Source organism: Gnatocerus cornutus, chromosome 2 (genome assembly GCF_029298725.1).
Source record: "Gnatocerus cornutus isolate USDA-ARS CGAHR chromosome 2, icGnaCorn1.1, whole genome shotgun sequence".
Lineage (NCBI taxonomy): Eukaryota > Metazoa > Arthropoda > Insecta > Coleoptera > Tenebrionidae > Gnatocerus > Gnatocerus cornutus.
In genome coordinates, this window is record NC_142234.1 from 20366131 (window position 1) to 20391975 (window position 25845).

At 34.3% G+C, this 25845-nt stretch overlaps 1 protein-coding gene across 1 annotated transcript in view; it reads left to right on the forward strand.

Moving 5' to 3' along the window:
* The first annotated feature begins 434 nt into the window (after positions 1 to 434).
* LOC148179914 (cysteine-rich motor neuron 1 protein-like) overlaps positions 435 to 25845 on the forward strand; it is a 56534-nt gene continuing 31123 nt past the window's right edge. Inside the window, exon 1 of the mRNA XM_088030738.1 lies at positions 435 to 758. Coding sequence (XP_087886864.1) covers positions 710 to 758 — 49 coding nt within the window. The 5' untranslated portion in view covers positions 435 to 709. The remainder of the gene's footprint in view (positions 759 to 25845) is intronic.

Genomic DNA, 25845 nt, shown 5'->3' on the forward strand with positions numbered 1-25845 from the left:
TATGAATTCTTTTAGAAATTGCCCTCAAATATCCAAAATTTGATGGTCGATTTTTTCGCGAAAAAAATTTCTGACTCAATCGAAAAAAAATTTTGAATTTTTTATTTTTTTGAACCGATTTGAAATTTGGGCAGTTGCTAGTTGGCAGTTTCGACGTGGATCACACGATATAGACTGTATCAACGCTATTGGTTTCTTTGGATCATCCTGTATATGGCGTTAACGACTTTGTTTGCTCTGTAACCCATACAGTTAAGGGTGGCGAAGGCGCATAAAGAATATTAAAAAAATAAGAGTATAAGGGCTCGGTCCATTATAGGAAGTAAAAAATCTAATTTCTAAATGCATGCCTCCAATATCCAAATTGAACAATGATGAGTTTCTAAAAATACCAACCATTAAAGACGCCTGATGCACTGCAACCCATTCATCATTGAATTCAGATATAGTGTGGGCTCGCTGTTGCTCGTTCACCAAAGTAGCTCTAGCACGACTTGTTTTAGTCGCTAATCAACTGTACTCCGTGTGTGAGTGTAACCGCTGTTATCTTTCCAGGTGCTGTTTCTAACCTCAAACTTTTACGCGCCCGATGGTTTTCCTAATTTTTGCGATTTTCCGAACTTAATTATGTCCAAGACACGAATTGACAAACTTTTCCGGTTTTCCGCGTAATCGATCTGTGGTGCCCTTACGACTTCATTCGCGCAAAATGAAAAGATTCTTCGTAATCACCTGCGTCCTATTCCTGCAACAGCAATGTAAGTCGATTATTAAATTTATTTTTAGTCAATCATCAGCGAGCGTTTGCCAAATTCCAATACAATTCAGGTTGTCAGAACGTGTTGAAATGTCAACAAATGTCACACGGCTCTGTTGTGGACGGTGAAAATTTGACACCCACTTTTAATTTTCAAGGTTTCTTCTTTTAACTGTTTTCCGGTCTGATTTATTATATTCGAACCAGAAGCCACTTTACTGTATGAAAATGACACCTGTTGAAAATTAATTTATTGCGAGTGATACTCGCGAGACCCTGTGATAACCCTTGCAAGAACTATGTGCATAATTTGCAAGAATGTTTGTTTTGCAATAGAGCTTGACTTTCAACGACTCATGAAGACAGAATGGAATGTTAAATATTTTTATATACCTGATTGTTTTCCTGTTTAAAAAATGCAAAATTGATACAGATATTTATACAGCAACTATACGTTATCCTCCATAAATATACACTTCCATTCTTATGTTAAATAACCAGAAACTCAATTCTGAAGTATCGGTCAAATTCCTGAATAAATTCTGGCTAAATTTTAGAGGCCAGTCCTGCACACCTTAATTTCACCAGTCATTTATTGTGATAATTTTTTTAACCATTTCAGTACAATTTAGTTTTTCAGAATCGCCAACTGGGGCAGTCAAACATTCATTTCTCAGATGATTGAACGCTAATAATACCCACACATACCCCAATTCTAAATCACAAATTTGAAAGAAACTTCGCAACACAACAACGTGGTTTTGCATGCATTATGCATTATAATGTTGCATGCAGGTGCAATGGAAGGATTCATTATTATCTCATCAAATAACGATATAATTTAGTATAATTCAAGCAGCGGCGTATCTGAGCATACGTCAATCCTATCAGAATGAAATCATGCGATTTCTAGCCTTTGAATTGTAAAAAATTGATTCTTGACACCCGTAATGTCTCTTACAGATGCAAATTCCGAAGCTGACATGTCCGATTCCACTATTTCAGTCTCCAGAGAACGATTTATCATAAATAAATGGTCGAACTGATAAATAATACATAAAAAATGCGATTTTAAAAACAAAACTCCCAAAAATGTCACATTGACCTACCAATTAATGTGCAGGGCTGCCAACACGTTTCAGATTCCCAAGCCTGCCACAACGCCGTTTTTATTTTGCTCATGGTACCGGGTGTTCCGTGGATTGTTAAACATAGGGCAATAACATTTTATTTCTTACAAAACTTTGAATTAAATTTGGTTACTGGCGGATTGTGCTCAAGAGAATTCTTCATTTGAGAACATTAAATCTTAAAAATGGTTTTCGAATTAAGAACCTCCTTAAGTACAATTCACATCAAATCGAACTTTATTTGAAGGTTTTGGAGAGTAGGAAAAAATATCAATCAAATTCCCCTGTTATTTCCCTATGTTCAGCAATCCGCGGAACACCCGGTACATAAAGATTTCAAACGCGAGATACGACAGTGGAATAGAATTGTCATTGAATGCGTCTATTCAGAGTTCAGCTCATACACATTTGTAAAATTGTACTGATCCCCGAAGTAGTTGACACACTTCAAATCAGCGAATCTCATTTGTCACGTTTGTCACAATAATACCGGGAATTAAAATTTATAGCGTTTAATTTCGTAATAGCGCATATTTTTGTCGTGGTTCGTTAATTTTATCGCTAACCTTCATCAAAATGTTCAGATTTCCTTTTTTGGCGTGTCCTTCAGGACCTAAAGAACCGTGCAAAACGAGAAAATTTGTTAGTCCTGTTAGAGGACATTCGCGTTTTTGTACTTATCGTACTATATATTTTATTCGTTCATATTACCTTTAAAAGAATAAAAATCGTATTTTTATGTTCTTTTAACTGCACGATTTTACGATTCACTGAGTTTATTCCAGGCTTACGACACACCTTGTATAAACACCGATTTTACACATTTACCCACCTGAAATAAAAAAGCGTCCAATTAACTTAAACGAGAGTGTAATGGCTTCAAACTGGATCTACCTTATGCAGATACTCAAACGGTGGAGGTTTTGTTAATACCGACCAAGTTGTCTGATAAAGTTCCTCCAAATTTTATTTAGACCCTCTCTAATAGTCTGAACGATACGTGAATTTCAAGGGAAATAAAATAAGAGAGGAAAAAATTCTGCGAGCTGTCATGTACAGCGTGAATTTAAAGTAATGGAGCTGATTTAAACGATTAATAGAAATCCGAAAATTCTTACGACGATATTTCATTTATTCTGGAGATATCAGAATTGCACATTTTGTTTATAAAAACCTGTTTTATCGGAAATAACACACTTTTTCCTCGTAAAATAGACAGCGATAAAGTAAATCAATAGTTCGTAATTACATAACGTGCGATTTGTTGATGGGAAAATTCTGCAGCTTTTATTTTTAAAATGACGGTCTGCCGACAAAATATTTCCAATATGTAAAATAAAAATGTAAATACAAACAGGCATATAGCTGTTAAATTCTCGCCAGTAAAAATTAATTTAGCATGTTCAAATTTTTGTCGGAAAATTGTTTGAGTAATTAAATTAAGCCCCCAACGTGTGAACATTTTTATATTTACTATTTCAAGCATTGAAACAGACATGACAGTTCGTTAAAAATTAATGAGATCCCGGAAAATTTTGCTCGGAGCGTAGAACAAAAATAAAATTTTCGCTCTGCTGAAGTTACATATTTTTGCCGTCATCGTTAGTCTGCAAATGCAATGAATTTTCCTCATTGATGCTATTTACAATGAAGTGCCGGGAAGCCACAATTCGGTCGCACTCTTGGCGAAAAAATAATAAAAATGCTTCAGATAAAAGTTCATGAACTCTTTCAGGAGTTTGTTTATTAATCCACGACTGTTTTAATTGAAATGCGAAAAAAATTATTTGAGAATTGGTTTAAATTTATCACTGTCGGAAAAGACAGGCTGGGATAAAAGTCGTGACATTTATTTTTAATTTATTTATTTTTGCTCTAGTGATCTAAATTACTATTTATACCGACTGTTTGGACGAAAAAATGTGATAAATGTAATAAAACGTAAATCAAGTAGGTGTACTACTGGTATTTAGCTCTGTTTAGTTTGTTGAACGATCGAAATATTAAAAATAAATTTTACTATTACACTCGAGGTGAATTACTATTAATAAATGTACCGTCAGCGCTTCGTTCGAACTTTGTTCTTTGAATTGGATTGAAACAATAATTTGCAGTTATCTGAAGAAATTTAGTGTTGCTTCTTAGTCAGTATGTAAGCAAGTTGATGAAACATCGTATAAAAATGTGAAATTTCTAGACTGCTAATTATCCACGTTTTGAGAACGGCGAGGCGCCACACGGTTGCAACACTTCTCTAAACAAACGCCATTCCATTTACTTGCGATTAACACAAAATAACGCGCCAACAGGTGGAAATAAGACGCATTGTTTACAAATTGACTGTTTGAATAGGAAACTCCTTAAAAGGATAGAATAAATTGAAAATGTTCAAAATGCAAATATTGTGCAGACTCTCAGAGTCTTAAAGTAAAGTACATATTTTAATAGGAATAAGTACACGTGACATTCTTTGCATTTTTTCATATTTCTTCAAACAAATATTTGCCTCAAAACATAGTTAACCTGGACCATAACTTTCCGGGGCTCTAATAATTACGTTCAAAATATTTACATAATTATCAGCTGTTTTTGTCTCTTCGGATGGAAATTTACTGTCAAGGTTGAACAGATTAAACGTGAATACTGGATCACATAATTCGTCCAAGATTTCGTAAATTTAATTACAACCTTTTAAATTTCAGAAGAATCTTACATTCCCACTGACATTTTAATTGGCACTATAAATATCTCGTAAGTCCGAGTAAATTAATCCTTTTATGAATTTTATGGTCCGGACCCAGTTATAAATTTCGATATTTTTAACTTTGCGATGTTTGAGTAAATAAAATTAGGTGTTATGTTTATAATCACAACTGTCCTTGAAACATTATCAAATTTAATAGATATCATGAATCGTGGGCTTGGCATCTGCCCAAGGAAAAAAGATAAAAAAATACCGAAAATAACTCAGAAGGTGGTTTAGAAAACGCTCGTAAAATCAGGTGAATGTAATATAATAACTCTTTTTTTTGTAATGAGTTTATCAAAATCATTGTGGGACTAACAATAGCTACCGGTTCTGATCAAAACAAGTTGTTGAGAAAACACCAATGACAAAATAATGAATCATTTCTTGACATAAGCATAAGCCACGTTCTTTGTTAATTACTCACCCTCGTCTGACTTGTCATATCTACCGCCCAAGTCGTGATAAATTCGTAATTAATACAAAAAATCCATTACAATACAATGTTTTGTCTCTAGTATTGTTCTTTTTCATTAGAACACAAATTGTAATGAATACGATCGCTGCAAATCGTATGTTTGTAATAAAATCGTCGGTTCCATAAATGGGGTTTTTTCAATATTTTGCTAAAACTCTACGACGCATTAAGCTGTGTTTTTGTTTATACCGTAAAATTTGGGTGCATCTCAATATTTATCATTATTAAAACTTTATAGTCACTTAAATAAACTTTTTTGGTAAGGTCAGTCTTACTAAAAATCTGTTAATTAGTTCATAAACGCAATTGGAATTTGTGTAGTTTGGAATTACATTTTTAATGGTCCATTCAGCTCCTTTTCTTGACATGGCACTATTGCGCCACATTATGAAGGTTCTTTAAATAGGGTTACAAATTTAGAACGGATCTTTTTCCAACTCACAATTATTGGAAAAATTAAGAGAGTACTAATTTTCGTTTTGTGTTAAATTTAGATTGATGCTTTCATTTGCAAATTTTATGGTGATTTGGGTTTATAAATAAATCGGGAGAGGTATTTCCAGAAGGATTGAATTTTTTTCTATATTTAAACCGACATTGTGATATTAATATTAATTACTTAAATTATTTCCGACAGTTGGATGTGAAATGGAAACCAGAATAGCAGGATAAATATGACCATTGCAGTTTGGAATTGGTATTAAGTTTAATTTGAAACAATATTTGGAAGACAAAATGGTTACTTCCGGGAGAGAGACGAGGACTGTTTGTCCATCCGGTTCCCATTAACTGTATGAAGAATTAAATCAAATTCAAACAATAAAATTGACACTGTTCTCACTTATTTTCTTATTTTTTTTTTCACATTTTCTGCCGTTCCTTTTTATATGGGATTTTCCATACCAAATCGACCACTTTTGACCGCCCATTTTCGATTTGGCTAAAAGTTTTAAATTTTTTTCTACTCTATGAAAAACTGTTCTCAGAATTTTTTCAAATTTTTATTTTCAACCCAAAAAAAGTTATAAATTTTTCTAAAAAATGGCTTTTATATTTTCAAACAGCTATAACTTTTTCAAAACTTAACTTAATGGAACGTTTTTTTTTTCTCTCAAAATTCTCAAGACATTTTTTCTATATAAATTTGCACTCCCTATAAAATGACGATTTTATAATTTTCATGAAACGTGGATGTACATAAATAAACGTACCATACAGAAAAATTGGTTAACGGAAATGTATCTAATGGAAATTCCATTATAATTTAATTTGAAAACCATACAAGGATTTTGTAATAAAAATGCCACACATTTCTAATGATAAACATGATTTTCATAACAATTGCACATTCCCGCACATATTTTCGTTATCACAATTGTAACGTGACTAACAGAAAAATCCGTTTTAAATTAACTCTCCGCCAAAAAAACTAAGAGAATGAGCCAGAGATAAATTCCTCAAAAATCTAAAAGCCATTTGACCCTTTTTTCCACTTTAATAGTTCAATCAAAACAAGTTTTATTCTCGCTAAAGAAACTTTCCTACTGCGCTGTTGGTTATTTTTGAAACTTGTTCGCAACTTATTTCTTGCCTTCCTGGGTTAAAAACAAATTATAGTCGCAAGGCGATAAATCTGTACTTCAAAAGGGTCTAAACGTAGTTCTTGAGCTCCCACGACTGTATTCGCCAGTGAGGGATTAAAACCAGAAACACCCTTGGAAAATGAATGTCTAGGCTCTTAGGGTAATTTTAACCCATTAAAAATTCTACGAGTGCAACCACAAGCTGTTAAATCGTTTCACAAATCTGATTCACTCGTTATCTGCATTCTTAAAACCGCGACACACTAAATGCATTTACCACAGCATGACAAAAAAAGTGTTGAATTTTTTATGGTATTTGGGATCGTGTCAGCGGTAAAAACGTCCAGTGCTTCTGTGGGCCGTGTTGGCATCAGGTGATTCGTCATTATTATTAGATGAACTTTGAGCTTAAAAACCATGTAGGTCCATCGCAATACGTACAATACACGGATCTAAATTCGGATGCGAGTTAATTCCAACGGCGCGAATCAGGACGTAAAAATACACCTATTTTTAAAATGGTGCAAATTTATAAAATGCTTTCGGGGAGAGAAACCGAGGCGAAAGAAAGACAGGTGATGGATCCATTCATTAGCTGACGTGATGATTTATTAGACTCCGATGCTAATTTATATACATTTAGGCGAAATTAAACCATGGAGTGAAGTGGTAGTTTGGAGTCAACAGTGGCTTATTTTAAAATTAATTAAAAGAGATATTAAAAATGAAAGTTTGTTATTGATTCTGGGTGAAAATTGTCGCCTGTGATATTTTTCTCGTCTGGGATTACGTCTGATTAATAGAGACTGAGTAGGAGGCTATTCCAACTCTTTAATCTGAGTAAATAACTTCTAATAAAACATTCAAGACACGCTTGAAATGAGAGGAGCACTACGGTAAAAGACGTAAATACGTGGGCGTAATTTTATAAATAAACATTGTAACTACGAACGATTTGTGGTAACACAACAAAACCTTGATCTTGGTTTAAGCGCATTTTTGAGGGTCATGAACACAGGCTTCAAAGTGTCGAATGACAACCTCTTTAACTGCCTGTATTTCATCTGATTCATTTAGTACAATAGAATGTCTTGTAATCAAATTAAACGTAGATGGGAAACTCTGAAAATTAATAACGCAAATGAAGCCCTCTGCGAATTTCGTTTAGCCGGCGTTATAATGGAAACACACATAGCGAATTAACATTTCCATTACAATAGAAGTTTTATCAGCAAATCTGCGGTTAAATTAGTGACACATTACAGAGTTTTTAGTTTCAATCTCTTTTCTGAAGGAAACCACAACAAAGCAGCGATGCTCCCCAATTTGCTTACTCTGCCCTGAATCAGCAGCTTTGATATTATCTTATTTCTCAGGTTACAAAAATATATTCCCAGTGAAAGTTGTTGATAAGCATTTTTAGGTTAGCCATGTATGGTAAGATTTTTCTGTAATAACACTGGTACATTTGCAAGTGGTAATAAAGTATTGCTCGTTAATAACGTTGAGGTGAGCAATAAATAGAATGAAAGTAAAAAAGAAACGTAATACCGACTCTCACTCCGTAAGATTAACGTTCGATATGTTTGAACATTTCTCAGTTGGAAATGGGGTAAACAAATATGGGCTAAGGAAGTTCTCTCCGTTGGAAACTTCGGAGAAAAAGACGAAAATATAAAGAATGTCTGAAGAATTTGCGCGTAGTTTATCTTATCGCGTATCAACAATCGGGGCCAGAAGCATTACTTAGATACTCAAGCTAAATATTTGTAATAATCAAGGTTGTGATAAAAAAAATTCTTCGTTTAGCAGTGTTAAGAACATTCTTTGCGTTCGTGGCATTCCTGAAGGGTTTAGATCTGCAGTATAAATTATTTATCAAGTTAATACTCCATACAAACGTGGAAATAAGCAGATTGAAACCAGCAGTACAATCAGTACAATCTTGATCGGTTCACAGTTTGGCAAGGCTCGAATCGAATTGAGTTCGATTAGTGTCGGCCGAAGCGAGTACTAAAAAGTGCATTTACGTTTCTCGAACTTGCGTTATATGGGCTCATTTTACGCAGAATTTCGCGCAGATTCCAAATCCTCGCTCTAAATCCACGTACGACCCTAAACCAGCAAGTTATGCCTGATATTTTTGAAAGTATAACAGATAAAAAGAAACGGTTTTGCTTTATCGTTTTTCTCGCGATTTTTTAGCTAAGAATTCGTTCTTTAATTTTCCGAAAGTCGAAAATTTGATTTCTTCGAAAAAAAATTATGGCAAACTTCTGCTGTCGATATCTCACAATTTTTTTGGGAGACTTGCGTTATTTGGTCTCTTTTACGGTCTCTAATTCAGATCCGATATCTCGCTTATTTTTAACGCAATATTAAAGTAACCAATACTTTTACTCATTTTACGCAGAATTTCACGCAGATTCCAAATCCGGGCTCAAATGCAATTAATTACCTTCCAGGTATTTTCAATCAGATTCGACCTAATCTCTCTTAATCTCGTCTAATCGCCCACGAACAGACTTCCCATCAAAAGAAAAATTGCCAAATCTGTTTACTTTTTAATAATCTATCCAAAACACGTTTAATACGCTACTTGTCTGCATGTATCCCATTATTTTTCTTGTCAGACAACTTAAAAAAAATGATGGCGCCATGACAAGACCCTAATATGTATAGAGTCTTTGTTTGCTTTGTTAAATTAAATTTCAAGCTTTCAATTCAATCAATCAAAACCGCGGCCTTGAAAGCCTCATTCCTTATTTCGCCGCCAAATTTAGCACTTGAATCTCCCGTGTAAAACAGACTAGTTGCATTATTCAGCTCTGGACGGGAGTTTATATATTTTCGAAACGATTCATCGGGGAGAAATTAGCGGAAAAATATCAGAATAGTTAGCGTTGTTGATTCACGTCCTTTAGGAACAAAGGTAAAAAAGCGAGCTTGATGTGTATAGATGTCGTTGCACAGTACGGCGTTGCTTCATAAATAAATTTAGATTTAATTTTTAGAATAATTAAAGTGCGGGGACCTCAGAATAATAAAATCTTCGCGGAAACTCGTGATCTTCCAGATTTGTTTTAATCATCACGGAAACTTCGCATTCAATTAAAAACAACATTGCGGCAATTACTGAAGTAGAAATATTCCCCGCACTGCACACATGAATAAATAAATTAAAGAGAACCGCCTGGCTATTTTTAGCGGCATTTTGATGCAGTGATATGAAGTATCAGTTCAACCCAATTATTTCTTTAAACGGTGCGCACGTCATCTTAGATTCATAAAAATCGCAGTGCATTTCCTGAAGTCATTGCGCTAATTAGAATCACGTCCAGCAGAAATTTATAGCGAAAATGTTCGTTCTTTTGTCGAACATTGACCTCATACCTACTATAAATTTATTAATCAGTATTTTCGTTGCCCATTGGCCGCATGATCAAAGAACCGAGTGCTTTGTTCGGTAATCTGATAAATCATGTTCTGTTTAGCGTCGTGGATGATGGTAAATCACGAAAATTATGTTTGTGATAGTGAAAATACTTGTCGGAAGTTGAGGGTTCCATGGTTGGCCAAATTCTCCAATGCAACCCACAATACATTATAATCGCAGGGAAATCAAAGTTCGGAAAAACAGATTTTCAATTAAATTTGGGGAATAAATCAGTTTTAATGGCTACTAATTTAACTTAATTCACCAATTACAAACCATTAAATCGATTGTAAGGAATAAATTTTATTGGCATGTCCAATATAAGATAATCATTGGTACGTGTGCATTAAATACACTTTGTCACGAAACCGTGGCGCTTGGAATTATTTATGAAGACACTTTTCATTTTTACAATGCCAGTTATGATCGTGGATAATTACTTTCCGATGGGTGTAGATTCAAATTAGACTGTTTAATAATAGCACACGGTCAATGGAACCATTCGATTCTTGTTGTTTTTGAAATTGTTGCAAAATAACCGATATCGTGTCAACAAACCACACCCATGAAGTCATGGGGGACTAAAAAATAGCCCGCCCGGAAAAAATGTTATCACCACTAAGTCTTATCGGAAAATCCAACTGACGAGATTACTTTCCCTGTTAGTTTACCAACTTTTCCGCCTGTTTACAATCAATTTTTCACAATCTTCGTCCTGATTATGTGGTATTAGTTGAAAATGACAGCTAAATCCAAGACCTCCCAATGTTACAAACCACATCTGTCCGAAGGTAGACCTCATTCGAAGTTAATGTGCCTTACGTATGCAACACTATGTAAATGAAACAAGGTCACCGTTCGAAAATAAGATGAGGTGTACACACGGTGACCGGTTAGGTCATTATCTTCGTTACTTTGTTGCCTATCTCGGTCAATAATTAATTGTGTTCAGATTTATGCATCATTCACGTTACACAATCGGTCAGTTTGTTGAACTCTTAGCAAGTCAACACGGTTTCCATTCCACTTCGTGCAAAAGACACAACAGTTTCGTTCATTTGTCAAGAATGACCTCTATAACCTTCGAAGACTCTTGGATGTTGTAAAATGGTGAAACAAAAGCGTAAATAAACCAACACATTAAAGATATTGCGGATTATATTGAGAGGATTATGAACACTTTAATTACATTGGTTATGGTTGGCGATGAATTACTGTACAGGTGTTTTGTTTTCGCAGGATGAGTCTTCCGGATAAATGGTTGTGAAAACCGTTTCGCGACCTTACGAGCTCTTTGAATTGTTATGAAGCTCCTAGAAAAGGTTAGCGCAATACGTTTTTCTGTATTGTGATCCGATCCTTGGACGTGACCTCAAGGTAGCCTCGGAAGAAGATTTTTTGTTCAAAGTTTTTAATTTTTAATCGTTGGTTTTGGGTTCAATTTTGAAGCCTGCCAACTTTCGAGAACGTTTTTAAATTCTTTGGACCTCTGAAGATATTTAAGGATTTTTAGGTTTTTCTGATCTTTGAAGTTGAAGTTGAAAAATTGATGCCAAGAGGTTTATTTGACAGGTTGAATATTAATTGAAATGCAAAACTGTTATTGCTGGCATGGTTCTCATACTAAAAAGCGATAAACAGCAGGACTACCACCTCATTTCGTTTCCCAAAGCTTGTTTAGTTTGGAGTTAAAAGCAAATTTGTTTTCAAAACGAAAATTTATTTACAATTTGTTTTTACCCTAAGAAGAAAGAAGAAACAAATTTTTAAGGCGAAACGGAAATTTTTATTTTTCTATTTCGTAATTTGGGCAGTTTTTGTCCTAAAAAAGTAAAATTTGTAGGTTTTACTGTTTTAAAATTGTTTATCAATTGTACAAAATTCCAAAATTTTAAAGCCACAAACAAAATTTTTAGAATTTTTAATTTTGAAAACGAACCAAAATTGTCCACCACTTTCTATTTAATTCCGTAACATTGTCGCTTTTTGCTCTAAAACCGAAAAATTCTGAGGTTGTATAGCATTTGGCGTGTTTATTAACTGTACCAAATTCCAATTTTTTTAAAAAATAAACAAATTAAAAAATATATATATATTTCGAAGGCGAACCGGAAATTGCACAATTTCGTACTTTTAACAGTTTCTGTCCTAAAACAGTTGCCAATTACAGACAAACGAGCACATATTTTGTACCTTTGAAACAAGACGCGGGTTTTCATGTGTCTAATGCGCAACGACCAACTAGTTGCACACACGTAAAATAAACCGACAATTCTTTTATTTCCACGAGATAGGTACTGGAAATGCTCACTGTTATGTTGTAAACAAAGCCGCATTTGTCTTCGTTTGCTTTCAGAAATATTATGTGCTATTTTATTGATCCTTTGACAGCAGCGCGTAATTTCTCGTTGAAGGTCTTCTAAATTACCAAACCGCTGGCGCTGTCTGAACATTTGATATTTTCAAAAGCTAAAATTGCAATCGAATAATGTCAAGAGAATGATGCGAAGGAAAACGTCTGTGAGGGAAATTAATCGATTGTCATCAGTCTGTTTTTGAATTTTTAAATTCTTCGCATTCATTGTTATGTAAATATTTATCCACTGATTCCTTTTTTCGCGATACTCTGAATTTTTTGTATACTTTAAATCGTTTCTATTCCGGGTTTTTCTCAAATATTTTTTAAAATTCGCAGATTTTCTTGTTTAATTTCTATTTTCCTGGGATAGAAAGTGCCTAGATTCGTTGTTCAGAAGAAAGATAACACCCAGTACATCGTTTTTTATCCGACAAATTACAATAATTAATCTCGGTGCTAACTGACCCGCATGCCCTTCCTTTCTAAGTCTCCAATAATTTCCTGGAGTCGTGAAAAATGCGGCCCCCTCTTATGAGGTTTCTTGCTTCACCCAATTTTTCTGTAAGATTTAACTTTCAAGCAATTTACACTAATTTGTCTATTGGCTAGGATTTATCCCCGCAATTCTCAAACGGTTTGATCGTATAAATCTATTGATTTTTCATCACATCATTGCCGAACCTCCAAATACATCACGTTTATTTGGACGGAATTATCCTCTTGAAATGAAATATTTATGGTAATTTCGAGAAGACCTCCGGAATATTAATGAGTATTTTTTTATCCACATAATTAAATTAACATGCACTGTCATGGTCGCATTGATTCTTGCAATACTTCGAATTTAGGTCGCGAAAAAGTTGAACCTAGGAGCGAAAATAAATCATGAAGTTTGTTTACAGAGTGTTGTTGCAGTTTCATAATAAACTAATTACATTCCCTCATGACAGCCAAGGTTATTTTCATTTTCGACTCGCTAATTTATTTTTTTAGACCTCTTGAAGGAGTGCATCTACGTCCCCATTGATGCTCCTCGCATCCTGTTGTAGGTCAGTAGATTACTAAAATTAAAGCTATTTATTTAGTTTGGCGCTGCTTTTGCGCCGCGAATTTCAGCACTAGTTCAAAAATAACGTTTTATGATACGAAAATACAGCGATTGTTTATGTTTATCTGATAAGTGCAATATACAGGTGGTACACAAAGTTTTGACAAGGCCGCCAAACTCAACACTGCCAGGATAGGGAAACATAGCAAATAAAATCTTAAACAGGATGCAAGAAAATTTTCGTTTAATAGTTTCTATTTTGATCGTGGATACAACGTAATTTCTCACACATTTTGATTTTTTAATCAGTTGGAATGAGGTCGGTTCCAACAGAAATCCATCAGTCAAAATATCACGTGCGTTCTTATTTTATTCCAATTTTATTTTACGATCCAATCCGAATCTATTTCAAATCATAATTAATTATTGTGTTCATTTCAAGCTTCTAGATTGTCTGTCGCACGTCTTTGATGTTGGACGTTCAAAGTACAAGTCGATATTTAATAATAAACAATTTCTTCAGTTCGCGCGTGTCTTGGCCCGGATCACAGTCTGACCAAAAAATGTTACTTTCTTGTGATGACCATTGAAATAGACCAAGCGTTGGGTTTGGCCTAAATTCAAGGTTGACTATTCTATTGTCTTGGCGATAAAACCGAAAGAATTCAAGAGTATACGTTTTCAAATACTTCTTGTGGGCCGACTTTATTGCATGGCGGAGGCGGTAATAGTTGTAATTTGAGTAATGGCCACCACTGGATGTTTTGTGCCAATTACAGGTTAAAAATGAACATGCACGTTTGAGTGTGTTTCAAACATCAACGAAAGTGGATACTTTAAAGTTTGAAGTGCAAAGCTTTTCATTTAATTTATTATTTCATGGCGGTTTTAATACGATGAACTATAGCTGTTGAATTTTGATTACACTAGTCAACAAATCTTGGAAAAATTTGGTACTGGAGAAGTGGAAAGTTTTTTCTAAAGTGGAATGGTCTCTGATTTCGAATCTGAAGTCCGTTTTGCTCCATCAGGTTTGAATTCAGAGATATTCTTGAAAAGTTATGTTGAGGTTGTACTGTACAAAAAATTATTTTTTTCACTTTTTCTTAAAAACTGCTGAAGCTATGGGGGTTGGTCGACAGTGTTTTGGATAGCTAATTTAATAAGCTAGGGTAAGTACGTACTTCCTATGGTATTTTTGAAAAACTGACCTTAAAATCAAAAAACGCTGTTTTGTACAATAAGTGTAAATTTTAGTTCGTCCTGAAAATGAAATTTTCTACAATTTTTGTTTTTTGTTCAAAAATTTTGTAATTTGGTAGAGATAATAAGCATATTAAAAATAGTAACGCCCGTTAATTTCGTTTTTGTACCTTCAAAATTGCCAGAGTTAAAACGTTTTTTACAAAAAGTGTAAATTTTGGTTCATCAAAAAACGAATTTTTGTAAAATTTCTAATTCTGGTTTCAAAATTTTGTAATTGGGCACAGACCATAAGCGTACCAAAGCTAGTAACTTCTATAAATTTCATTCTTGTATCGTTAAAATTACCACAGTTATATCATTTTAAACAAAAAATGTAAATTTTGGTTCTTCAAAAAAACAAAATTTTCTAAAATTTTTGTTCAAACATTTTGTAATTTGGCAGAGATAATAAAGACATCAAAGACAGTAAGGCCCGTAAATTTCGTTCTTGTACTGTTTAAATTACCAGAGTAGCAACTGTTTACACAAAAAATATCAATTTTTGGTTGTCATAAAAACAAAATGATCTGAAATTTTGGTTTTTGGTTTCAAAATTTTGTAATTTGACAGATAATAATTGTATAAAACAGAGGAACGGCCGTAAATTTCGTTTCTGTGCCTTCAAAATTGCCAGATTTAAGACGATTTATACAAATTAAATTTTGGTTCGTCATAATAACAAGTCTTGAACTGTTGGAGCAAAACGGGCTTCGGATTATAAATCAGGAGGCAATTTTAGTTTAAAAATTAAAAATGACTACACTGCTCCTGTACAATTTTTTTCCAAAACTTGTTGATTAAATCTCATTTTTCCTGCAGAGAATTGCTTTCAAATCCTGCTGCTCTAATGTAAATTTGCTCTTTTGTAAATCGTTAAATTCTCTGCAGGAAAAATGACGTATACTGTTTAATAACTGTGTAATAATTTACAGTAGAAATATTTTGAAAATTTCGTAAATAAAATGATTAGATCCAGATACAAAAACGCTCCTGAATTGATGCAAACTTGCATTTTAGGACAATTCCAGATTCTAGAAGACTACATAAAATGGCACTCTGCCATCATTTCAACATCCTGAAAGAAATGACAGTGTGCCATGATACATTTCAGAAAAATAAACCAACTAGTTACACAAACGACTGCCGAGTTTCCGTATCATTGCCAATGTCAATGTTTTTATAATTTATCTCTCGCAAATTCATGTCCTGTCATGTTATAATTATTGCAGATCTCCTTTTTATGCTTATGACTCTCATAATTTAACAAGGTCTACTACAACTAAAAGATAAGAACTAATCAATTTTACAACTGATACCGATTGGTAAGTTGATGTCAATCTTGATTTAGCAATGTTAAAAGATAATAAGACAAGCAATTGAACACTTTCGCTTCCACATGGCGTCAAGTCCGAATCAGTTCCAGTTCATGACAATTTCTTAGTTAGCTAGTTGACCGCGTCTTAAATTAAGTAATACAATTGATCATATTTCATTTTTATTTAGGTCACAACTGGAGAGTTGTTACAAAAATCAAACTCGATCGAGAACTATTAGAACATGCACGTTTGTCCAGCTACGTGATTCTATGTAGGTAAATGTTACACAATCAACCATAAAATTCCGAAATTATTTTGGGGACACGTAAAGCTAATTTTTTTGGCGAAATAATGAGATATCTGCGTGGCGGTAGAGAAGTTACCCAAATACTCATCACTGAGAATTAAGACATTTAATTAACCCTCTTTGTAGCAGACTTTTGTGGAATTGTGGAATTGTATGTGACTTTATTAGTATTTAGCTGTAAGGGCAAAGAAGCCATGACAACAGGGTGCGTTACAACTTGGCAAGAATATTAATTACGCGATTATCTTTCGGAAATTGGCACAGCTGTACATTTTTTTCCTTGCTCATAAATTACAGTTAAGACTACAGTAATTATTTTTAGGTCATGTGACAGTTTTATTGGACACAAAATTTGTCTTACGATCAAACTTTTTAATTAGACCATAGAACAAATCGATACCATTCCAAGATGATATACCAAAATAAATAAGTTGCCAGTTTCCAATTAACTGTAGTTTTCTCGAGCAAAGTTTCTCTCTACAAATATTTTTAATGGTTATAAGGAGTTATTAGTTTAACATTTTCTCGCCACTGTGTGTGCATTGCGATAACATTGGCAAGTGTTACAATCGTGTTATTTATAAAATACCTGGAAAGCAAGGATCATCTATTATTTTTCGCACTTTGCATTTTTACGGTCCGAGTGAATCCTTTCGTGAAGCAATAATGTCACGCTTGGCTTGTTTTATTAATTTTTAGACTCAGGTTTGAAATTTTAAATAAAAGTGGAATTAAGCGTAAAATGTACAGTTCCACCGGGAAAAGATCAACTTGGGATTATTTCATTTCCAACACCAATTTTTATTATCTGGTGTCTCCAATTACGTATTCCGTCATAGTTTAAAGTTTATGCAGTGCACCCTGTAAAAGCAGTTTTATGTTTTAATTACACCAACATGAACTGGGATTTCATTTTTACCATAATTTTTTATTATCTGTTATCTTTTATCCGCGTGTTAGGAATTTCATCAGTTTATTGAGTGCTTGGTAATGAATTCAAACAGGTTCAAATAATTGTAATTTTTAAATTGGCAGGGAGGAAATATCCATGACGTCTCCCTCGTCATCACTCGAAACAAAATTTTACGCAATAGTGACGATAATGGATCAATTTATAGCAATTATTAGTGGTGCCAAAAAACAGATCTTAATGAAATTCCAAGCATTTCTCCGCCCACGTCTGTTGGGCATATGTTTAGCTTCTTGATCGGTCTCAAAACTCATCTGCAGCAGTTGAAGCAAAGGTATTTATGATATGGTTTATTATACACATTTTAAAGTTAATAATAAACCTCTAATTATATCTGTCTACTTAATCGATCGTTTGATCACGGTTTAAATTTAGTAGGTATTCAACACGTGAACAAACAGACAAATTTTAATAAAATGCAGATGCATTTTTTAGTCACCATGTAGGAGTGGAGAAGTAATTACAAACTATTTATAAATACACTCGATGATGTACAATGTTTTCAAAACTTCGCGGTAATTAATATTTGACAAATTGTAATTGGTGAGGCAAATGAATTATTCATCCATCGTATATTACATGGATTCTTCGTATCCGCTCGTAGTGTATTAATTTACAACTATCAGCTGTAATAATGATGCATTCAGCTGCAGGAGTTGCAACGTGCATATTAATTTTGGGGGGCAATGATTGGTTCTTCATTTATTAAAATTTAGCTTCCAATCAGGATCTCAATTCTGAACAAATCATAAATTAACTAAATTTTTTTACTCTTCGAGTCAGTCCTCTGGGAAATATTTTTCAAATAGAACTGTTTCAAAACTGAATTTAATCAACTTCGGCGCATCATGTATTAAATTTTTATATGTTTCTAATACACAATAACTCCCGCTTAACGACTGTAATCCCTCCATGATAAAGGGCGAAACGTCGTTAAGCGAAAAACTGGCTTTCCGAGACTTTTATCTAATGAAAAATCTGCTGATGATAGACAGACTGGGACACGTCGACTCGTTCACAGACATAAACATTTTGGCCATAACTTCGAAATGGCTTTAAATCAGACGCCTATACCAACATATTTTCATAATCGGACACTATAATAGCTACTTTCGCGGACTAGTAGGTGTTGTTCTTCAAATTGACTTTTCTGAATGCTCCGGACGCTCATTTTTTCATTGAACTTTTTGCTCGTTTCTCAATTTTTTTAATATAACTTTTTTCCAGCATAAATGTTAATTAAAAACGGTTGGTTCTCCTTTTGTTGTCGTATATTTATTGGTTTTATGAAATGAATTTCGTATTTGAAGCCAGGGATTTGTCGTGGTGACATTTTACAAAAATTCCTATTTACATTGTTAAAAATTTAAAAATGTCAAAGTGGTCCAGTTTGTTATAACCGCAATACCTACACTCACTTTCAGTCACGATCAATAGGAGCAATTATTTTTTGCTACTTTTAACCAATTTAACGAAATTGAAAAGTAAAGCCGATGCCGGAAAACAATTTTTAAAAAAATTTTGGAGATTTGAAAACGATTTTGCTCGGTATCTCCGGAATTAAAGCGAATTATAAAGAAATCATTTTCGAAATCGTTTTTCTCGCAATTTTTTAGCTTAGAAAATTCGATCGTCAATTTTTTTGTCAATGCGTCGTTTATTTGCGAAGCAAACTTTGGTTTTGAAAAAACGGCGCTCTATATCTCCGGAATTACTGTTTATTTCAACATGAAAATCAGTGAACTTGGCAGAAGTTGGCATAAACATAATAAAAATAATAAACACCAACTTTTTTAACGGAGCTTAAAGAAAATAGTCAATAAATCTTCCTTCCCGCGTATCTCTAAAAACGTTGGAATTTTATTTTCGTCAGTCCTTACAATTATCTCACTTCATATCCTCTAATTATCTCTGATTTCACGATACACTGAAACTCACTAGGAGCTACATTAGCGCCCTAACTGAAAATAATGTATGAAGCCAAAAGTTATTTTGTCATCGGCAGGGATAGGAAGTGAAGGGTTGTTGTCTCTTGGGGAAAGCGGAAGAGATATCCTAAGTCACAAACTCAATAAGAAGGGGAACTTGGCCGCTCGCTTTTGAAATCTCATTCACTGTAGCTTTAACCGCCACTTCAGCCAATGAGCTTTACAACAGATCTTTTAAAATGATAGCTCAATATCCGCTACTGCATTACAGTATGCTTAAAAAGTTTTTATTATATATTTAATAGTATAAAGTTAAATTTGTTTCTGTTCAGGTTCAATCTTTTTTATCGGCAAACTGGCTCACTGTACTAAAGTAATTTCTTTATGGTTTTACAACTTACACTTGTTAAATAAACACACTGATATGATTATAATGTTTGATTTTTTTTTCAGGTGAGTTATCAATGAGCGGGTTCCAGGTCAATGAAATTTATCGTGAGTAAAACACACTTTTAATTGTCGTCTCTTCGCCGGTACAAAAAATTGGAATTTTGGTCTCACATCATCAAATAAATTTGTTTCGAAAATTCTCATTTAAATGTTAAAAGCTCTCTAACGAAATCTGTTTGCGTGTCTACATGCTTCATTTAGCTTCAAAGTGCGGATATTGACAGCATGTTTTTGTAAACTTGGATCATGTGCTGTCTGTTGTAAATTACATTTTCATAACACCTTTGAAAGAAAATTACCTACATCAAAAGAGTTTGTAACGTTATGTAGAAAAATGTGCGCTCAACATTTCCATATTAATAATAACGTTAATTAAAAGAAATGGCGTGAACTTTGCAGGATCAGGTAAATTGCCACGTTGATGCATCTTGCAAGTGTAATATTATGGTAGGATGGCGATTTTACCAACGTTTTGTCAAAATCCGTATAAATAAATCTCCTCAGGTCAGTAGTCTGCTATTACGTGGTAAACGTGTCGGACTGTACACTTATTGGGTGGTCGATTGCATCAAGCAAGTCAATTAGACTTAAGGCGATTTATTATGTAAATCTGAAAATACGCGTGACACTAAATTTTTGCACTTGTTCTTTTGCCTTGTAAAAGTAAATGGAAAACAAATTGAATTCAGATCCCCAGAAAGTTTTAAATAGCCCATGATTGAAAACAAAAATAACAATTAGAAATTATATCTGAGCTGAAAGTGCCGAGACGTCTCTTCCCGAGAGTTCCTAACAAATCCGCGGTTTTAGTTCATGATTGTCTGAGAGTTTAAGCACCAAACAAATGCATTAGTTGATAACGATCTACTACTAAACTTCCATAAACTCGAAATCTTGAAAGTCGCGTCTCTCGATGACATTTTTGCAGGAGTTGGTATTGACCGTTTCCTGAGATAAATGCGACTGGTGACGTTTCCTACAGCAGCAATAATGGAACATGTGTTACTATCCCACGAGGGTCAAAGTATACGTGGACAGCAGTCAAGGACAAGGACGTTAGCACTATTGTTCGCAACTTCCACCGTAACAGACTTACCTCACTTCATTTTCTTTTCTCCTGTTCCCTTAAGTAATTCTGCTTCGTTCACACTTTACCGAGAGAGGGCCATTATTCTTATCTTGTATCTACATACTTTACGAATACGACGGCGATGGGATTTTGTTGTAACGTAATGCAAAACAATTTGCGTGTACATGCAAGATTTAACAACACCACATTATTAATTGTGGGACGCTCCGCCCACAAATCGATGGGGGTTCAGCTTATTTATCACGTGGAAGTGGATTCTCCAAAGTCAAGCCCCAATTTCTATGTTTTCAGTGTCCATTTTATCTGATTCTGAGCATAAAACTGCCCTAAGCTGTTGTAAACTAGTGTTATTTATCTCTAAAATGGTATACACCTAACTTCCCCCTAATTTCCTCACTGATTTCTTTGTGATGTCGTCTAGTTTCCTCTGATTTTGTTGTGATTTCGTCTTACTTCCCCTAATTTCCTTTCAATTTCTTCTATCTTCCCCTGATTTCCTTGTGATTTTGTTCGAGTTCCCCTGATTTTGTTGGGATTTTGTCTGACTTCCCCTGATTTTCTCTAGCTTCCACTGATTTCTTGTGATTTTGTCCGAGTTCCTCTGATTTTGTTGTGATTTTGTCTGACTTCCTCTGATTTCCTTGTGATTTTATTCGACTTGTTCTTATTTCCTAGTGATATCCTTTGATATCCTATTGATTGCCCTGATTACCCAACGATTTCCCCTAATTTCTTAGTGATTTCTTAAGACTAATACACCGATTTCGCAGGAAGGTTAACTCCTGGTGTTTTTTTATAACCAAAGGAAACTAAAATTGAAAATGGAAAAAATGGAAGAATTTGAAAATTTAAAGCACTGCCAATTATAAAAAGACAAACTTTTTTCTATATTTTTTATATTTTTTTTCCATAGTGCTGAACCAAAGAAAACGCATCTAAAGGCAAAATTAGAACAAAACTGAATGTGTGATAGAGGATGCTGGAAAATTGCATGATAATGAGATAAAAAATATTCTGAAAAGTCAAGCCAACTACTCATTTTAATTTTTAAGAGTCGCCCCAATTTAATCAGAGTACGAAGTTCAGCAAAATCAGTTCGAGTGGTTTCCCAAAACACGCAAAATATTTATTTTTACCAATTAAAACATCAATCTCCATCTCAGGAAACTTCTAATTGCGAAACTCTAGAAATCTCTCTATTTTGCCGAGTCTCGAATTTATTTATACCTACTTAACAGCTCCCATCTCTATTTACTTTAATTGGCTTCTCTTATCTAAATGTTTCCGTACAATCAATCAGCAGATTTGCTAAATGCACGCCTCACACATTTCCCAACAATTACTTATTAAATCCGCAGACTACAGCTATTACCGTTAAGACTAAATTGCCCATAAAATGTTTTATTATTTCAGGAACACGTTCCTTTTGCGGTTCTGTCCACGTAATGTGGTCATTCCATTGTTGACATTATTTTTATAGTTTTTTGCCCTACTTTTATTATATCGTACACTCCAGAATATTATTTCAATTAAAGAAGGGTGGATGAGAGGAATTCCGCAATTTTTTGTGCAGCTAGTTCCTGACATGCATAAAATTTACCGGACTCGCCTTTTTTGTGGTAAACAAATCATAACTCTCAGTGTTGCATGTTAATTTGAGGTCTCAAAAAATTTAAGCATTAATATTCCTAGGATCCGGCCGAATTTGCACAAATATTTCATCTCAGACCGATAATTCCTTTCAAACAAACGTGATATATTTGGAAGCGAGCTCTTATTGAAAAATCAATAGTTTTATTCGATAAAATCGTAGAATATCTCGTTTGTGGATTGTGGGCATAATCTAATCAAATCAGGAGAAGAAAGCTGTAGACAAACTTTTTACTACCAGTTTCGCACTATCTGAAAGCTTCATATAAAGTATTGACTACCAAAAAAGTTTCCCAAAGAATAGTCCGTGTATTAAATTTCTAGGAGACGGAGAGATCGGACCACTTCTTTCAATCATTAAAATTTTTTTAAATGATGGATTGCTTTGTTTCTTTCTTACGACGTCTGCAGATGAGCGATGAGTATCGCTGATTATGAATCAAACTTCGCAGACAAAATAAATGGTCAGTCGAGAAAAAAATTAGTCCGCAATGGTAAAAATGGTGGATGCGCCAGGCAAATTTCACGCGGCCAAACTTTTTTATTAGCATCGAGGATAAATAACGCCAAACTTCGCGGCTTTTAAATAGAACCAATTACTCATCAGCATCAAAGACAGTCAACCATATTGGCGTGCTTTGTGGGACTAAGGAAGGGTGCACATTATTAATTCGTCAGGACAGAACATGGCGAATTCAGGCGTTCTATTCAACACCAGAATGAGAATGACGGGCGCTTGGCACGGAATATAATGCACCACGTACACACAACATAACGTCAAATGTTCATGTATTTGAGATATAGATGCCGTGGCGAACACCTACACGTGTCCAGAACACTATAATCATGATCAGTGGTTACCCTTTGGAGCCGTGCCAGATGTCTGGCAATGAAGATATTTAATCGGGGACTGATGCTATTAATGCCATAGTTGACTAACATGGCATTAAATATTAATTCGGAAACTATTGATACGTCTTTACTAATTAAACATGGAAATTCTTCTCTTCGGCGTTATTGAATGCACAATAAACGCATTGTTAAATGTGAATACCCATTTTCAACTTTTCTTCAGATCTTGTATGTATTTTGTAATAGAAACCCTGCGGCAAAATAAAACTTCCACCGATGGAATGCCAATAGTACTTCAAAGAAGTTTTATAAATCGTTTTACGGCCAGCAACTATTACTTTTAGATCCTTCAAATAAAAACTTTTTTACTTTAAAGGATGTGCCGCCTTGTATAATACTCGCCAAACTCCTGAAGAGTTTCAATGTAAAACATTCTATTTAAATGACGAGACAAAGGAAACGGTGCTACAAAAGTCATTTTTATGCATCAACTTTTTAACTATAATCATTATAGAGTCGTTATTTGGAAAGGAGCTTTCGAGAATTTTCACGCGATAAATATGTGAAGTTTGGAAAATTTTAAAGACTTGGAAATTGCGGTGGAAAATTCGAAGTTAACAAGTCTGCTGTTTCGTCATTTATTGTTCAAATTTTGTTTGTCATTGTATTTAAAAACAAAGCGCTTTATGATGTTTGCCAGCTAATGAACTGTGAACGCGTTTTAAACCATTTCGTAATTTTTGATTTTCTCGAATTTCCAGCTAATTTACACTGAAATATCGCAATGCAACTAATTAAATAGATAAACGTTATTAATTAACGAATCCAAGGGTAGTTTTCCTGTTTAAATCAAACTTTTTCAATGATTTCCGTGGTTATTTAAATGTTCGACAGATAGGTACATCACCTACATACAAAACGCATTTTTTGCGAAAATTCATGACTAAAACTATGCCAAACTTCTGATATCGATATCTCGCTTATTTTTTTAAATAAACTTAAGTTATTATACATCAGTGTACGCAGATTCCAAATCTGGGATTTAAATTCAGATCCGACAACAAATAACTGAGATATGGCCGATCAAAGTTTCGGAAAGTTGATTTTCATTTTTCCTCGTTTTAAACCATTTCGTAATTTTTGATTTTCTCGAATTTCCAGCCAATTTACCCTGAAATATCGCAATGCAACTAATTAAATAGATAAACGTTATTTATTAACGAATCCAAGGGTAGTTTTCCTGTTTAAATCAAACTTTTTGAATGATCCACCCCTTTAAAACCGAATTTTATTTCCCTCCCATAAATCTTCCACCACTCTTCAAAACCACTTCCCGTGGCATTGTTCACTTGGACGCGTTCGAATCTCCAGTCATTAGTTTCCATTTTTCGTCCACGAGGAAATTGAAATAACATGTAACCAGTTCTGACTTTTGTATCGATTTTTAATTATGTTTTTTGTTCGGCGTTCATTTAAAGTCCGTTTCTCCCAGTTCCAGGTATGTAATGGTTTTTTTAACCTATCAAACTAATTTCGAATGTTTTGGGTTTGAGAATTATGGTCATTGTTAATCGATACAGCTCCTCAACTCCATTTAATAATAAGTAAAAATAAATTGCGCAGAAAATGCCTCCGCAATCAAAATCAAGATGTGATGGTGATTTCGGAGTCGTTGAACAGTTCGTTTATATGCAAGTCTCCAGGACGAGCAATTTGGGTACAGTGAAAAGAAAGTGACAAATTATTTATTTATTTCGGCGTTTCTTTACGGGATCTAATGCGTGATTTTAGTATCGGAATCTTCGTTATGAAAACAGCACTGCCTCTGCATAATCGGCGTTTAAATCATGGACGGAAACATTTTCCTTGCTTCGGGACTCGCTAATCACTCATTTCTGGATAACAAGCCGCAACTACTGGAATAAGGAAACTTTTACCAGCATGCCATGCTCTAATAATAAACTCGCTTCGTTAAACTCCACACTAAATCTTTCTGTCTCGAAAAATCCACGTATTGAGGTAGAATTTCATTAGACATTTTAACACATTAATATCGACGATTTTCCAAAGTGACAAAACTTGTTCACCCTTCTCTGCACCCAATACTATTCAATTCGTGTTGTCCCTTTGTAATTTGAAGCGACATTGATGAAGGGTGTTAAAATAGTGTAATTTAAACAGGAGTTTGAGCGTTTAATATTTCGTCGAAAAAAATCGTGGGGTTCCCGTGATAAATTCTGGCTTTCCTTAGCATGGAATCGCCATTTTTTATCAGTGTTGCGAATCGTTGCAGATTGTTCAGCCACTGCGGAACATTTGTCCTTTGCAACTTTAGCATAGCGGTTCGATCGAAGGATGAGCTGAGCTTACACAGGTATCTCGCAGATTTGCGATTGTTGAAGAATTTTCACGGTAGGTTGTGCTCTTATATAATAGATAACCGCTTCGGTACTCGATTCTCGTACAAGGAAGTGGAGCAAAGTCGATGGTGTGGAAACTG